The 15184-nt window shown below is 51.9% G+C and overlaps 5 protein-coding genes across 5 annotated transcripts; 4 read left to right on the top strand and 1 right to left on the bottom strand.

The window, feature by feature from the left end:
• Nucleotides 1–1156: 1156 nt before the first annotated feature.
• BDW43DRAFT_268734 (uncharacterized protein) lies at nt 1157–2357 on the top strand. Its single transcript, XM_032041149.1, has one exon. The coding sequence runs from the start codon at nt 1197–1199 to the stop codon at nt 2340–2342; it is 1146 nt and encodes a 381-aa protein (XP_031902810.1). The 5' UTR covers nt 1157–1196; the 3' UTR covers nt 2343–2357.
• Nucleotides 2358–2580: 223 nt separating this feature from the next.
• BDW43DRAFT_268732 (uncharacterized protein) lies at nt 2581–4494 on the top strand. The gene is made up of 2 exons (XM_032041148.1): nt 2581–3026; nt 3127–4494. Exons 1-2 carry the CDS (start codon nt 2790–2792, stop codon nt 3967–3969), a joined length of 1080 nt encoding a protein of 359 aa, XP_031902809.1. The 5' UTR covers nt 2581–2789; the 3' UTR covers nt 3970–4494.
• A 145-nt stretch (nt 4495–4639) lies between these two features.
• Nucleotides 4640–8378, top strand: BDW43DRAFT_16535 (GTPase-activating protein). The gene is made up of 3 exons (XM_032038657.1): nt 4640–5533; nt 5594–5945; nt 5998–8378. The coding sequence occupies exons 1-3, from the start codon at nt 4738–4740 to the stop codon at nt 8276–8278; spliced, it is 3429 nt and encodes a 1142-aa protein (XP_031902808.1). The 5' UTR covers nt 4640–4737; the 3' UTR covers nt 8279–8378.
• On the top strand, nt 8379–8945 carry BDW43DRAFT_16536 (uncharacterized protein). The gene has a single exon (XM_032038658.1). The coding sequence runs from the start codon at nt 8478–8480 to the stop codon at nt 8799–8801; it is 324 nt and encodes a 107-aa protein (XP_031902807.1). The 5' UTR covers nt 8379–8477; the 3' UTR covers nt 8802–8945.
• A 143-nt stretch (nt 8946–9088) lies between these two features.
• BDW43DRAFT_308778 (putative Rho guanyl nucleotide exchange factor) lies at nt 9089–14526 on the bottom strand (the record flags this gene model as incomplete). The annotated part of the gene is made up of 3 exons (XM_032046569.1): nt 9089–9817; nt 9868–10137; nt 10207–14526. The coding sequence occupies 3 exons, from the start codon at nt 14524–14526 to the stop codon at nt 9089–9091; spliced, it is 5319 nt and encodes a 1772-aa protein (XP_031902806.1).
• Nucleotides 14527–15184: the final 658 nt, after the last annotated feature.

Here is a 15184-nt window from a genome sequence, read left to right as displayed (position 1 = left end):
GATGTCTGACCTGCCCGATCATATCGATGAGTTTACAGTTTCCAACGAAGACCTCGATAATCAGATCCAAGGGCTCACTATTGAAGAACCTGCGCACTACACTCGACAGGACAAAGGGAGGCGACGAGGCGACGAGCCCGTAAACGGTGCACGTGCCTCCTCGAATTGTCAACATGACGAGCGTGAGCTGCACAGCCTTCTGAAAGATGGCTATTACACCTCAAAGAAGAATGAGGAGCTCAGAGGCACTATCAATGAGCTGATCGAAGAGAATGCAAAGTGCCAGCAGACTCTCGAGGAGCAGGAGCAGGAGTTACAACGCACGAGACGCGAGTTGAGAGATACGCAGTCGAACTTCGATAATCAGGAGCAATATGTTCGTTCTGCAGAGGATGCGTATGAGAAAAATTTGGAGGAAGTCGAGCGGTACAAGCAGCTTTTGAGGAATGTACGAAAGGAAGCAAAAGGGTTGAAGGATGAACTTCGGTTTCGGAATCAGACAAATGAGGATCTGCAGAATGCGTTGAATGGAACTAAGGAAACGATTGCTGCATATCAACTTCGAATGGATCAACTTGATAGTGAAAGCTGGGTATCGGATGTTGATGCGTGGCGCCGAAATCTGGAGGATGAAAAGGAGATCCTGTGCGAGATGCTCTTTCGTGTTGTTCGTAACAGTGAGAAAATGGTAAGACTTTTCCCTTCCCATCTGCAGACTTTGGACGATAGAATGTTGTTGGATCCAGCTGGCCCCGCCAATGAAAGCGCTGAGGGAAGCTGGAGATCCTACTACCAGGCAAATGCCCTCAGGCAGGTCTTATCTCACGGGCGTGGAGAAAATGTGGGCGACCTGGACAATACGCCAATGGATATACCTCGACCGACATCTGAAGATGGCAATCAGCCACCCTATCCCACCTTGCAAGAAGAGCTGCAAAACTTAGAGAATCAGGATAGTTGGGGTATGGAAGAGGAGAGCGAGAGCGAATATAGGCCTCCCGAAACAACACACCCGCCACCTGCCCCTTTGCCTCCCGAGGGTGATTCCGAATTGAGGAAGCGGATCCTTGACAGAAACATCCAATTGCCGATGGAGAAGATGGATTTAGGTGAGTGAATGGAGAGAAAAAGCTCGTGGCGTGCGGGTGGAGCTGAACGAGACTGATGCAGACCAAGATGGTGATGGCTGGTTCCATATGTCCGGCACTTCTTCACAAGATGCGAGAACGTCAGGTCCCTCACAGAATGGTGTCAGTCAGCCCGTGGAGTCGTGTCTGTCCACAATGAACTGCGAGCTTACTCAAGCAATCCAGGAAATCGTCGAATGTGTTATGTCTGATGTCGAGACCGCTCGATGTAAACGGGTTTTGGCTCAGAGAATGGACATTGATTTCGTTCAATTAATACGAAAGCGGCCACTGCCACTTGGGGAAAGCGTCTTAATACGGAAGAAGAACATCATCCAGCAGGAGCAAAAGAAACTAAGATGGAAGCGCTCAGTGCGGAATGATACACTGCCCGACGAGTGGTTGGCATTGTATGGACTCAAGGCAACGCCTGAGAACAAGCTGCCCCCAGACTCTTTATTTCCCAAACGCGTCACAGCTAACATGCTTAACTTTGTCGTTCCTCCTGTGACTTTCCCTACTGCGACTCCAGCTCCCCCGTCCCAGCCCTTAGCCAATCCAATTGAGTCCAAGAACGCTAGCGCGGGACCCATAAATGAGGATAAAAAGAACGCTCCAAAGCGTTTCAGATCATTGCGACCAAAACAAGCAGGCGTAATATATTTCTCAAGGAAGACCAAAGCAACGGCCCGACAACGACCACCAAAACCGAGAGTCCGGCCTATATTGGACTTGCGTCGGATTAAGATCTCCCCATCACTTCAGATTGCAGGTTTCCAGGCAGATCATGATGCCGCCGTCGCCGAGGACCCATCAATCCTCGCTATGCGCTACGATATATCCCATTTCTATATGAATGTGAACGACGAGCTTGTTCCGATTCAGGGTCCGTACATTTATGTCGAGGGCAAGATCGCCCAAGAGATTGAGGAACCAGCCAAGCAGGGTTATGATCCGGGGTGGCAGAATCCGTCACCCATATCGGGCTCGAGTACTGGGGGTAAGTGGTGGCTGCTGTTGCTTTGTGTCGCAATCCTGTGGTGTATGTGGCCCAGTGGTGAAACCAACAAGAAACGGTGGAAGGAAGCCAATGAAGTGCCGGAAGACTTGCATACCAGGCTAAAGGAAAACCGGAACTCGGAATTTGAATTCATACAAAAGTTGGCTTACGAGATGGCAATGAGATCCGATTTCGACCTAGTGATGATGGGATGAATCGAACGACTGGCTGTTTCTCTTTCATTAATAGATAGAGGTTAGTAGTCATGTATAGGGCATTCAAGTTGATCATACATAATGTCATAACTTAAGTATACATTGAGAGTCTATTTTTATGTAAGGGCGCTAATTCAGAAAGGGGAAGGCGTGGAACGTAGTCTTGCGTCACGCACTCCGCCACCAGCCACTCTCTCCACCAACCAGAAGCGTCCCTAGCCGCCCTCCCTTAATCTTCAGGCATTCGCATTTCCTTTCCATTCAGTTCATTGCATTCCATTCCACAGCTCACGGGAACTTCTTTCTTTCCTTTTCTTTCTCTTCTCCCACTTCTTCGTCATCATCATCTCCTTTGTCTACATTCATCTTCGGCTTATATTTACTGCTCAATATTTAATCTCTCACCAAACACCCCATGTCCATCGTCTAACTTTCTTTCCAGCCATCATGTATCTCCGTTCCCTTCTTCTCGGGAGCGTCGCCGCTCTAGGCGTCAACGCTTTCTTAGTCGTTCCGGAGGTCGAAGAGGCCATGACCTCTGAACCTGTATTTTCCGGCCTTCATCCTGCTGAAGCTCATGTTTCTCTGCAACAGAACATCGATCTCTTCTGTACAGAGTGCCCTTTCAGAGAAGTCTCCGAGAATGGAAAGGTCAGCTGGACTGACGGTTTCCAAACCGCTTTGGTAAGTGGATCATCATCCCCCCACCCCCAGTCTTAGTATGAAGGGTTGATGTTCTCGACCAAACCTGCCCATGCGCGCAATCATTAACCTTTCGCTATAGTCCCTGAACTTCTCTATCGAGGATGGTTTCTTGCTGGCCAACGGGCGTCAGATCTTCCCTCCCCCTCCTCCAACGATGATTACTGCCGTTCAGCGTCGGCTATCCGATGATGAGGAGTCGGAGCCCATCCCGTTGGGTTATGCGGTCGAGATGTTGCCGCTGCCTACTCCGCCAGAGGAACCCGTGGAGATGGTGGTCGTTCGTTTCACTGTCCTCGATTTGGATAGTCACCCGGTTCCACTGAACACCGTGGCAATCAACCTCATCCACGATCCCGAGGGTAACCTGTACATGGTTAAGACCGATATCGAGGACAACACCCCTAACAGTGTCTCCTGGAGACAGTGCCGCGGAAAGCCGATGTGCTTGAGAAGACTCTTATTTAACCGAATTCGAGCTTTGTTCGCCGCCGCCAAGGCCCGTATGCTCGGAATCATGGGCCCCAAGCCTCACTGCGGTCGCCCTCGTCCTCAGCATGATGGCTTTGGTCCTAATGGCATGCCTGTGGGCGAAGGCCACGTGGGACGTCCGGGCCACCCTCATCACCACCATATGCACCACGGAAACTGGGAGCGCACCGCCTCTCGCGTTGTTCGCTTCATTGTCGTGCCCGCTGCGTTGGGCGTTCTGGCTGGTCTGGCCGCTAGCGCTGTGGGTATGCTGGTCGGACAGGTGGTAGTGTTCTTGTGGCAGCGCTATCGTCATTCTGACCGCGAAGAGTCTTTGGAGCAAGGCACTACTTCTGAGAAACAGAGCTTGATGACCGAGACTGCCGACGACCTCCCCCCAGCCTACAGCGATGAGGAGGGCTCGGCTGAGGCAGCGTCCGACCACAAGAACTGAACCGATTGGCGGAGTGTTGAGATAGATTGTTTCTTCTGGCAAGGACAAAACGATGGGCGAAAATTTATCTGAGCTTAGCCGGTTAGGTATAGGATCTGGGAATTTGTATTGGTTGGCAGTGACTTTTGGGGATGGTTGATATTAAAGCCTTCTTTTCTTTCGTTTGCTTTGTCCCTTACTTCTACTTGGTCTACTATCTCCTTTCTTACTATCATTCCTGTGTACTCCGTCCTTCCATAAGGTGCCTCACCTGCACATTTCCTTTTATCACTTTCTCGTGGGCTTCCATGTAATTCCGGCTTCTACTCTGTTAGAAAATGAATGGTGTTATAACGTTACGGAACTGGGCGATGTATGGTAACCATCAATACTGTAATCATAAGCACAATGATATAAGTCTTGGCTGTTTCACCTGCATGGCATCACGTGAGGCTCAGCCGCGGACGATGACAGGCACGCCGCAGGGCGTTGATTCCCCTCTTCCTCTCCGACGCAATCGAAGTATCTCCGGATTCAGCTTTCGTGCGGCGCATAGGCTTCTTGGAAGGATGTTGCGCCTGTCTCTACAATGAGCCTTGTCCTATCACTCCTCTCACTCCCAAGGGCATCTGTTTATCGCTACTGATTGCCCGAGCTTGATCGCCGTCAACTGCCGCTTCCGCCTAAGGGCCTTAGCTTCAGCCTTACAATATCCTCCGCTCAGGCAACTGAGAGACATCCCTCGTTTCTCCCGTCTCTCTGGAGGTTCCGCGAGCCTGATAATACACCATGATGCAGTGGACGTCCTCTTTCGTTCAAAAAGCCCAGTCACTAATCGACCCGGCCAACTTCACACTCCCCACGCTAACTTCCTCCGATCGCAACCCTTCGAAAGCCTCCCTGTTTCGCCAGCAATTTCGTCTTCCAGATTCCCAGAATCCCCTGCAAGAGATAACTGCGGAGCTCGTTCTCCCCATCACACATACCTCATCTTCCGCATCCTCCGTTGATCGTGCCGGGAACCGTTATGCCGGCCGACTTCATTTGAGTGAGCGATTTATATGTTTTACAACTCAACCTACTAGCTTTGCCCCTTCTGCAACCCACAGTGCCTCAACTTATTGGGCCGGCCAAACCAATGGAACTGGCCCCTTTGGGAATGGGTTTACCGTCCCATTGTGTTGCATCCGGCGAGTGGAACGATTGAATAGCTTGAGTCACGTCTTCTCGCTTGCTCTCACGACGTGGAATGGTGCTTTGGGCAAGCAGCAGACCCCCGGCTTTATTCCTCAGCGGTTTACGATTCAGCTGATTGGGAGCAGGCAGGCCTGTGAACGATTCTGCGATGGGCTGAAGAAGGGATTACGGGAATGCATGAAAGAAATCGAGAATTTGCGGGTAGTCGTAAATGATTGTTATTCGGAGTATTTGCTGTCTGGAGCCAAGTCTAAGGGTCAAGATGGCGATAATGCGGAGGTGCGCCAGCCGCCAGATGCCGGTCTGGGCATGATTTTCCGCTATCCGGGAGATGCGCGCAAGCTCCGGGACAGAAGTAAAATGCGATTGTGGGGGGAATATTTCAGAGGTATGATATCCTAGGCCCGCCTTCGCTCCCATGCAGACCGTATGTTAAAATCATTTGTAGAGAATGGCCGCAACGCGACTCTTATTCGGCAACCTACATACCATAAGCTGATTCGCGTTGGACTGCCGAATCGCCTCCGTGGTGAAATCTGGGAGTTGGCTTCAGGGTCTCTATATCTCCGCCTGAGGTCGCCAAACCTATATACCGAGACTCTTTCCAAATTCTCCGGCAGAGAGTCTTTGGCCATCGATGAGATTGAAAAAGACCTGAATCGAAGCTTACCCGAGTATGCCGGGTTTCAAAGCGAAGAAGGGATTGGACGACTTCGTAGAGTCCTGACAGCCTACAGCTGGACGAATGCGGAGATCGGATACTGTCAAGCTATGAACATTGTCGTCGCGGCGTTGTTAATGTATACCTCCCCCTTTCCCTCGCTACATTAGATCCTCGCTAACTTCTTCTAGATACATGTCGGAGGCGCAAGCCTTTTTCCTCCTCTCCGTTTTATGCGATCGTCTATTGCCGGGATACTACTCAACCACTATGTATGGGACATTACTCGACCAGAAGGTCTTTGAGTCCCTTGTCGAAAAAACGATGCCCGTCCTCTGGGATCATCTCACTAAATCTGATGTCCAGCTTTCCGTTGTATCTCTCCCATGGTTTCTTTCTCTCTATATCAACTCAATGCCTCTAGTATTTGCTTTCCGGGTGTTGGATGTATTCTTCCTGGAAGGTCCCAAGGTTCTATTCCAAGTTGGCTTGGCCATCCTACGCATCAATGGCGAGGAGCTTCTGGACATACAGGACGACGGGTCTTTTATCTCTGTTCTCAAGTCGTACTTCTCCCGCCTGGACGAATCAGCCCACCCCAGGTCGGAGAACCCGAAACTGAGAGCCATTACTCGCTTTCAAGAGCTTATGGTTGTCGCCTTCAAGGAGTTCTCGGGGATTACCCACCAGTCAATCACGGAGCAGCGTGAGAAGCATAAAGATGCGGTTTTGGAGAATATCGAGAGTTTCGCCAAGCGCACGTCAATTCGGAACCTAGGTCCGGACAGCAAAAAGCTCAGCATGGATGATCTGGGGATGATCTATGACCGTTTCTACGAGGTTCTGTATGAACATCAGCAGAGGCAGAGGCTTCTAGATGAAGAGAAAAAACGACAAGAGAAGAAGAGAATCGAGCGGACTTCCATTCTGGGGCCACCAGTCGACCGAGAAGTTGGCCGTGTTGGTCTTGGGCCTAGCCCGACTCACATGGATTACGATGCCTTCCGCGACTTCCTCGCCGCTACGGCAAAGTGGGCTGTAGGAGACACTCCGGGGTCTTCGCGGAAAGAGTCAACTGTTGAGCAGAATTCCCACAGCTTTAGAGGATTTGGAAAGTCTCTGGCGTGGAATAATAAATCAGAACCAGCAGACCACGAGTTTATGCGGCGACTCTTCCAGAAGTGGGCCACAGAGCCATCTGAAGGGCTCAGCTTGCAGAATGTGGTCAATGGACTTGCGCGCCTTAAAGGGCCTCGTGACATCATGAACAATATTCAATACTTTTTCGACCTTTATGATGATAACGGGAATGGCACCGTCGATCGAGAAGGAATTCTGAGAATGTCGGAAGCTCTGCTTTTCCTCTCCCGACGAGGTTTTGACGGCGCAATTACCCCCAGTCAACCTCTGGAGGAGATTGGCGAACGCGATCGCTTCGAGCAGGAAAAGCTGAGTACGGATGAGAGATTTCTGGGGAGCGTCAGCTCGTTCATCCGGCGCTGCTTTGAGTACGCTGACCCCAGTAATCCCGAGGGCAGACCTACGGAAGAACGAAAGGATACGGATACGGCAGAAGCCACCGAAAAGCTCGACGCATTTGCTATTGGTGATGATGATGATGATGAAGAAGAAGAAGACTTGATTGATGTTGGCGACGAAAGAAAACCTGAGCCATCAGCTTCGAAGAAACAAGATGATGATGCCCAGCACAAGCACAACCGGGGCACATCAGAGTCTGCAAATCCAGCCCTCGATCCCAACAACCCTCTACACATCACCCTTCCCACATTCCGCATGGTCATATTGGCCGACGAACTACTAGAACAATTCTTTGATACTTTCTTCCCTCAGTCATTCCACCTTTCCGATCAATCTCACCCCGCAGCCAAACTCTCATCTCTCTCATCTAACCTCACCACCTTCTCCAACATCAATGTGCCCAAACCCCATCTTAGCGCTGCTTCCGGTGCAACCGTTGCAGGTGCATCTGGCGGCATCGTTCCTCCAGGCAAGGGCCTGCGTGGGGTCCTGGACAATATCGTCTCCGACGGTATTCGGATGGCGGCAGAGGTCAAGAAGCGGATGGACGAAGCACAACGCGAACTGGAACGCAACGCCCTCAGCCGTCCCCAAGAAGACGACGAAGAGGAAGACGAGGAGGACTACGATCCTCGCAGTAGTTCTTCCGCCCCACCCGCAATCGTCGGCGGCATTTCCAGCTGGGGTGCCGGCGCTTACGGTGCAGACCCAGAACGTCGCAGCGTTCGCGAAACAGACCGAGACCTCCTGGAAGGTGCAGAGGTGGTCAGCATACACCGGAAAGATGAGGCATCCCTCCTGGAAGGCAAGGACGAGAACCAGCACAGCACAGCTGAAGGAAGCAGTCACCACCAGGGACAGAGCTCGTTCCAGCGGATATCCAATCCCCATAATGATGATCACGTCGTCAGCAAGGTTGAATTTGAGTTATGAGGTATGTCTGGGCTCTGGAAGATGTTGGTTCCTCTTTCTCTTGTTCTCTTGGCACGATGTGGCTTTTCTCCCTGCATTTACATACATCTCACCATATCCTATTTGATCAGATTGTGGAGTTTTTCCTTGTCTTGTCAATGCGAGTGTATCTCTCATCCAGATAGCCTGTTCTTCCTTGTTTGGGAAGTATGGTCAATGTATGTATGTACTATCGATCTTCAGCGTTCCCTTGAATCTGATGACTCTGGCGTTGGATTTGTTTCTTTCATGTGTTTTGTTCGTTCTGCTCAGTTGGAACTCTGGCTGGACGAGATGCACTGCCAGCGTATGCGCGAGTACTTACATGGTTAGACCAGTATACAGCATTTCAATACAACTAGAATACCCCAGTTCCACTCGAGACAAAACGGATGTAGAGAAAGGGGAAGTAGGACATCTTTCGGTAATCAAAAATCAGGTTAGGATTTATGTATGTACAAGTTACTGTTCTCCGGATCTATTAAACAATGGCAACGAACAGTGAGAAATGAAGCAAGACAAAAAAGGGGTATAGATCGAGAATGGGAAAAAAAAAAAAAATAAGGGTGATGAAAGTAAGACAAACACGAACAGGGCGGACCGATGCTTGAATCACCCCCGAGCTGAAGAGAATTTTGGAAGATATGTTATGACGGGGAATTAGAATGGGGAGGGAAAGGTGGAAAGAAGATAAATAATCCAGAGGTAGTAGGGTACATTTTCGTCACAACATTATATGTTTGAGTATACTCTTGGAAGACAAAGGGAGTTTTAAGAGAGAACTCAAAATATTTAGTCCTTTTGTCCTTCATTCTCAATCATCTCGAGAACAATCTGATTCCGTTCATATTCCGGATGTTGCATGCAGATCTTGACGGTACGGCCATTGTTCGCCAGGGCGACGCCGTTCGACATTCCGCTAGACAGGTTCACCGTACCACCTGCCGTGGTGGGAATGCTATTGGCTCCAGACCCGGGCATGCTGCTACCATCATCGAGACAAACGACACCGTGGCCGGGGATGACTTGTCGCAGACGGCCATTCATAGCATTCCGTACCTCAACAAAATCATCGTTGAACAGTATTAGGAACTTGCCATAGAGACAAGCAGAGTGAGCACGTCCGACAAACTCCATGACCACGCTGCGGTTTACATCTCCATGTTTATTCACGTAAACCGCACACTCGGCATATACCACTAAAAACTCGCTATCACTGAGACGGAACATACCCAGTGGCCGGAGGTTGCTAATACGAGCGGCAATACTGGTGAGGTGGGCTTGCGCTTCTGGAGCAGTAGAGCGGAAATCAGGAACAGACCAAGTCTGTTTTTTATCAATTGTAAGAATTTCAATGCCACGTTGGGTGGAAATGGCCAGTGAAGAATGGAACATATTGATGCTGTAGCTCTCTGCTGGGATGTAGAACTCATCGTATTCGCGGAAGAATTCTGTTTGTGACCGGCGGGAGAAGAAACGACTCTTGCTCGTAGATGACTTTTGCAGGACGGGCTCCATGATCTACACTAGATTAGTCTCGCAGACTGCGGGGTTCAAGAAGGCGAACAAACCTTGAAAGTCGAGGACAGTCCATCTCGCTTTTTATACATCACCAGCGTGCGATCCTTCATGTGCCCTGCAGCAAAAAAGCCGACTTCACGACTTCCAGACAGTTTCTGTGGCGCGCGGCGCGCTGAGTCGCTTGTCGTCGGGGTGGACACGCCACTTGGCGGACAAACGACGTCCAAGTGGTAAGCAATCAAAGATTTGTCGGCAATAAGAAGGAATACGTTGAATTCCTCAAAGACGGCAATCTGGGTTACCCGTGGAATTTGAATAGCCTGGAACCAAGTTAGCTATGTCATGCACAACAGACTCAAACAGTCCAATGAGTAGAGAAAACTACACACCCGAACCCAACCACGAGGATCATTGTATTCAGAGATGTAAACCCCGTTATCAGTGCCAATGGCACACATCATGCGGCCAGGAGGCTGCTGGAAGACAGTGGCAGAGTGAACGCCTGAGCGACAAACGGGGGAGGGTCTCTTGAGATCAGAAAATCGGTGCTCGACCTCTTTGATCGCACGGTCCAGAGGCGTGCCTTTGATGGTAACGCTCTTGGAAGGCGGAGTATAATCTGAGGAAGCGAATGCAGTGTCCGCTAGCACGCGAAGTCTGAAAGGCTCCGCATTCTGTGCAAACAGAGCGGCAGCATGTTTTGTTTTGGCCTCGAGAATCTTCTCGCACCAATCCTGTCGGGCTTGGGAAGAAGAAGCATAGAGTGTATATGTCCCATTCTTCCCCAAATGTTTGATTTTGAACGGGTATAGGATTTTGTTATCCGTAGAATTTTCAAGAACTGTGGCAGGGACAATCGTCTTTCCCGCCGCTGCACCGGCAGCGTTGCCTGGATTGCTATCTCCACCACGGGTGGCAACAGCCTGGGGCTGGTTCACAGTTGCAACACCTCGAACTGAGGATTTCACTACAGGATCTTCATTGGTGCTTTCAAGAACCAAGAGGTCCATGGGAATAGGCAATTTCGACACGTCAAATACCTTATACTTGGGGACCGGCTTTGCCAACACCAGATAATGGTCAAAGAGGATGGCATGAGTTTCCTGCAAGAAACGGGTTCGGGTCCCTGGCCGCTGTAGGATTCCCTGGTGAATAATTTCACGCCCCAGGTGTTCGAGATTTAACTCAACCTCCCTCTTCATTTCCGGACGGAGCTGCAGCTTGGCAGACAGTTCCATGAGACCAACCTTCTTGGTGGTTTCGCCCACCTTGTTGTCACATTCCAAAGCAACCAGTTTGATCTCCTCGATTGCTTGTGCTAGATTCGCCTTTTCCTCGCTATCCTTGACCATGTTCTTATGCACCGTGGCAAGCAGTAAGGTATACCGTTGAATTCGCGTAATCGGGGCTTTCAAATAGGTATCCCAACTCAGGCGGTTTGATAGTTTGTGGGCCTGGGCCTGCTCGAGGAATTGCCGGAAGTGGATGTTCCTCTCTGCCTCACTCCTCACAAGATAGTTGGCATGAGGAAAAGTCGTTGCGTAGTCGATGTAGACCGACTTGGCTTTCCGGATCCATTCGCGAAAGATATCACTGAATCCAGCGATGAATGGCCCCTGTTCTTTCTGGCGATACTTGAGCTGGGCCAGAAGATGATCCTCATTGACCTTCTTCACCAAATCCGCTTTACCAAAAACATCGTTCAGGAATTTGTTGATGCGTTTCGGAGGGATGATGGTGGGCTGCATATTCGCCAGCTGATCCCGGTACAATTCGCGCAGGATATCCAATTGCCCAATGAAATTGTCCTCCGTGGTCACGATCTCGTGAAGGACATTCTGGCGCTCAATCTCCTTCTTTGGATATGACTCCCGAATCTCAACCGGAACCTTATAAAAGGTCACCCAGTCTTCTGCCTTCTTCTGTTCCTCCATCATCCGTAGATTCACTTTCTTCAACGTTCGCATACAGTGATGTGAGTAGCAGCGTCCAAAGACCTCCGTCTCCTGCTCGTGTAATCTAGATGAGTAACAGCCAGTGCCGGTGATCTGGAACAAAACGCCAGACAAAGACCCGTTGCCGAACTTGACCCATTCCTCCTCCTTGACTAAGGCTTCTTCCACCAACATGTTCTGGACAACACGGGCGGCCAGGGTTTCTGCATCTGCAATGTTCATCGTCGGTACTTTATGGGTGAACAAGGCGACAATGGCATCGACGATCGCCTGCTCCTTGAGATCGGTTTCATCTTCGCTCAGCTCCCGGATCCATTGTAGAATGGCACTTAGAGCCCAAGGTTCTACGCAGCGGCGGAATTGTTCCGTGGACAATTTGGCGGGATTGAACTTCTTGCGGCGCCCGGCGGGAATCGTGGGCAGATCCAGGGTCATGTCCGCCGCGGCCTGTGGGGGTGCCGTCACCTTCGGTGATCCCTGGCGGTACAGGTCGTGCTGTTGCTTGTACTTGGCCCGGTCTGCATCGGTCTTGGATCTGATAGGGGGGTCAGTACGAGGTCCAATCGGGTGACTCGACAAAGAAGTCGACCGTGGGACTTGAGAGGGGCTGGGCACGGTCGGCCCGTACGAATCAGCAGAAACAGGGTAGTAAGAGGGTGTATACTGAGTAGCACTCTGCCAATCTCCCTGCTCCTGATGCCGGTACGTCCCCGCCGGCATCAAATGCGGGATCAAATCTGCTCTGTTCGCGGGTTCCACGGGCGCCGGCGGTAGGGGCCGCATGCCGGGATGGAAAAAGAGGTCTCCAGGCTCTTCTCCCCCGTCCGAATCGTCGCTGCTCGGCTGATTGGAGTGGTGCGCGGAAGAAAGCGTCCCTTCGTCCCCATAGTCGAAGCTCATCCGCCGCTTGTAGGCATTCGGATCGGACAGTCCACCTGTGCCACCAGCATCGACGCGCGCATGAGACGGCACCGGCTCGAAGGGATATTCGGAATCCTGGGTGATCGGGGGATAATCGTACTCATCTGAGTAATCCCCACGCTCATCCGCAGACAAGTTCGAGCTCCTCAGCGAGCCGGATGTAGCCACCAGTCGGCCATGGTCGACAGCATCAGCGTATTCATCGGGCGATGCGTCTGTCTCCTCGTACTGGGTCTGTCCCCGGGCGTTCGCACCGTACGGCACCATCTCCGCACCCGGCCCGGCTGATCGGCGGTTGCCATATGCACTGATAATCGATGCATTAGTCTCGCGTCGTGCGCGCTCCTGCAGACGCTCGGCTCGCGCTCGGTCTTCCTCATCGGCCATCTGCAACATCGCGAGTCCAGCGGCTGCCTCCGCATCACTGTCGTCACTGTAGGCATCATAGTTCACATACTGCCCTGTGCCAGTTGCAATATTCCCATTGGTGTGTGTATGCCTCTCATCCGGGGAGAGGCGCATCGATGTTGAGGCGGTCTCGTACGGCCGCGTCCCATCCGCTGCATGGTTAGAATTCTGCGTCTCCAATCGCAACGATCTTAAACTATTCCGGTCCCCACCATCCAACACCGCCTCGACTTCCTTCATCAGTTCATCATAACCGGCTCCCCCTTCCGGCCTGCCGTGCAAACTGCCACCATTTGGCAGAGGGGCCGGGTCGCTGTCTGCATCGACCGGCGGGCCGGGCAGCGGGCGCGCCTGCGGATGTCGAGTCAAGGTATCGGTCCTCTGCGGCGATAATGGTGGTTGAGGGGGATAGATCGGCGGGGTTGGCAGCGAGCGCCCGGACCCGGGACGCGTCAAGCTGAGACGTTTTGCATACGGGTCCTCGCCGGACGACGCATGTGCGGGAGGCTCTGGTGGTTGGTCCTCATAGGATGCCGCGATGGCGGGCTCAGATCGACGAGGAGAGGACGGTCCGTAGGATCCACCGGAGTAGGGACGAGACTGTGTCGTACCCATGCCTGCGAACGATGACATATAGGTCGCGCTGGGCGTAGACGGGGAAGCAAGATTGTAGGCAGAAGCGGTTGGAGCCAACCCATACGACGTCCCGGGAGAACTACTGCTATACTGGGACGACAGACGACTTCCATACGGATGTTCTGGTCCTCGTGGGGGTGGCGGCGGCGGCGGCGGCGGCAGCGAGGGAGCTGGTGGTGCATAAGAGAGTGGTGTCGGCGGCGCTTGCGCGTAGCCGACACTTGGATGTCGCTGCACACTGGCCGAACCGTATCCCGCCACGCTGGCGGTCTGGTACGCGGCTGGATTGTATGGCTGATGTCCCAGCGTCGCGCTACTGTTGCTGGAGCCAGAGTACGCCAGGGGGTTGTAATTTATTTGCGACGGCGTAGAAGGGACGGCGTATTGCTGGGGGTTATACGCCGTTTGGGTGGGCGAGGCAATGGAGGTATACTGGTACTGATAGCTGGACTGTGAGGAAGCGCGACTACGAGGGATTTGGGGGGAGGTGGCCGAGGGGATGTGTGCATATCTGGGGTGGTCCGCGTACTCCTGTCGGTCGTTGCTGTAACCCCCTTGAGAGTCGCCAGTACCACCCCACCCTGAATATCGAGCGCTTGCGTCTGTCGGCCGTTGGTTGTGGGATTGAGACGACGCAAAGAGACCCGCATCATCCCCTATGCTGTAGCTCGGCATCCTCCGGAGGGTCGGATTATTCTGTGAGGTGGAGGAAGCGGAGGTGTAGCGGGAAGGCTGTGCGGAATTTCCTGACTGGCCGTATGGTGGATGGCCATTTTGATAGTGAGCCATCGTGTGAACCGCACGAAATGAGGCCAGGAGAGATCCAGAAGAGGGGAGAAACGAGGGACGGAGGCCAGGGAAGAGGCTCTCTGCTGGTGTCAGGGACCAAGACCCTTGGGGGGGAGCGGCAGTAAATGCGCGGTGGGGAAATTGCCAAGGCGGCGATGAGAACAGGTTGAAACGAACGAACGAGTAGGGTCAGCCGGACCAGTCGATCAGGGGGGAGAAGAAAAAAAAAAGAGAAACAACTAGGGGAAGGGTAAAATGGAAGAACGAAGAGGGAAATGACAGCTGGTGGTGTGGTTGTTTGTTGTTCGGGCTTGTCAGCCTGATGATTATTGCGATAGACGGAACGAGAGGCTGAGGCTCAAAACCCATTCCATCCACTCAGAATGGTTCGGAAGCAGGTCCCATCCCCACATTTCTTTCAAGACATGAGAGAATCGGATCCAATCCGAGTGCATGGGTATATATATTGGTTTTCAAGAATGTATAAACACACACGCACACGGATAGAGAGAGAGAAGGGGGATGTGGTGAGAGGTAGAAGGAGCAGGAGAGAGAAGAAGCAACAAAAGGAAAAGGAGAGGAAACACCTCATTGTTTACCGTCTCGATACAGAACAAACGCAACAACATACAGTACAACATAATACAATACACTGGTT

This window comes from Aspergillus alliaceus (assembly GCF_009176365.1).
Source record: "Aspergillus alliaceus strain CBS 536.65 unplaced genomic scaffold BDW43scaffold_10, whole genome shotgun sequence".
In the NCBI taxonomy this organism is placed as follows: domain Eukaryota; kingdom Fungi; phylum Ascomycota; class Eurotiomycetes; order Eurotiales; family Aspergillaceae; genus Aspergillus; species Aspergillus alliaceus.
Note: the sequence above shows the minus strand (reverse complement) of the source record. Positions and strands in the feature narration are given on the sequence as shown.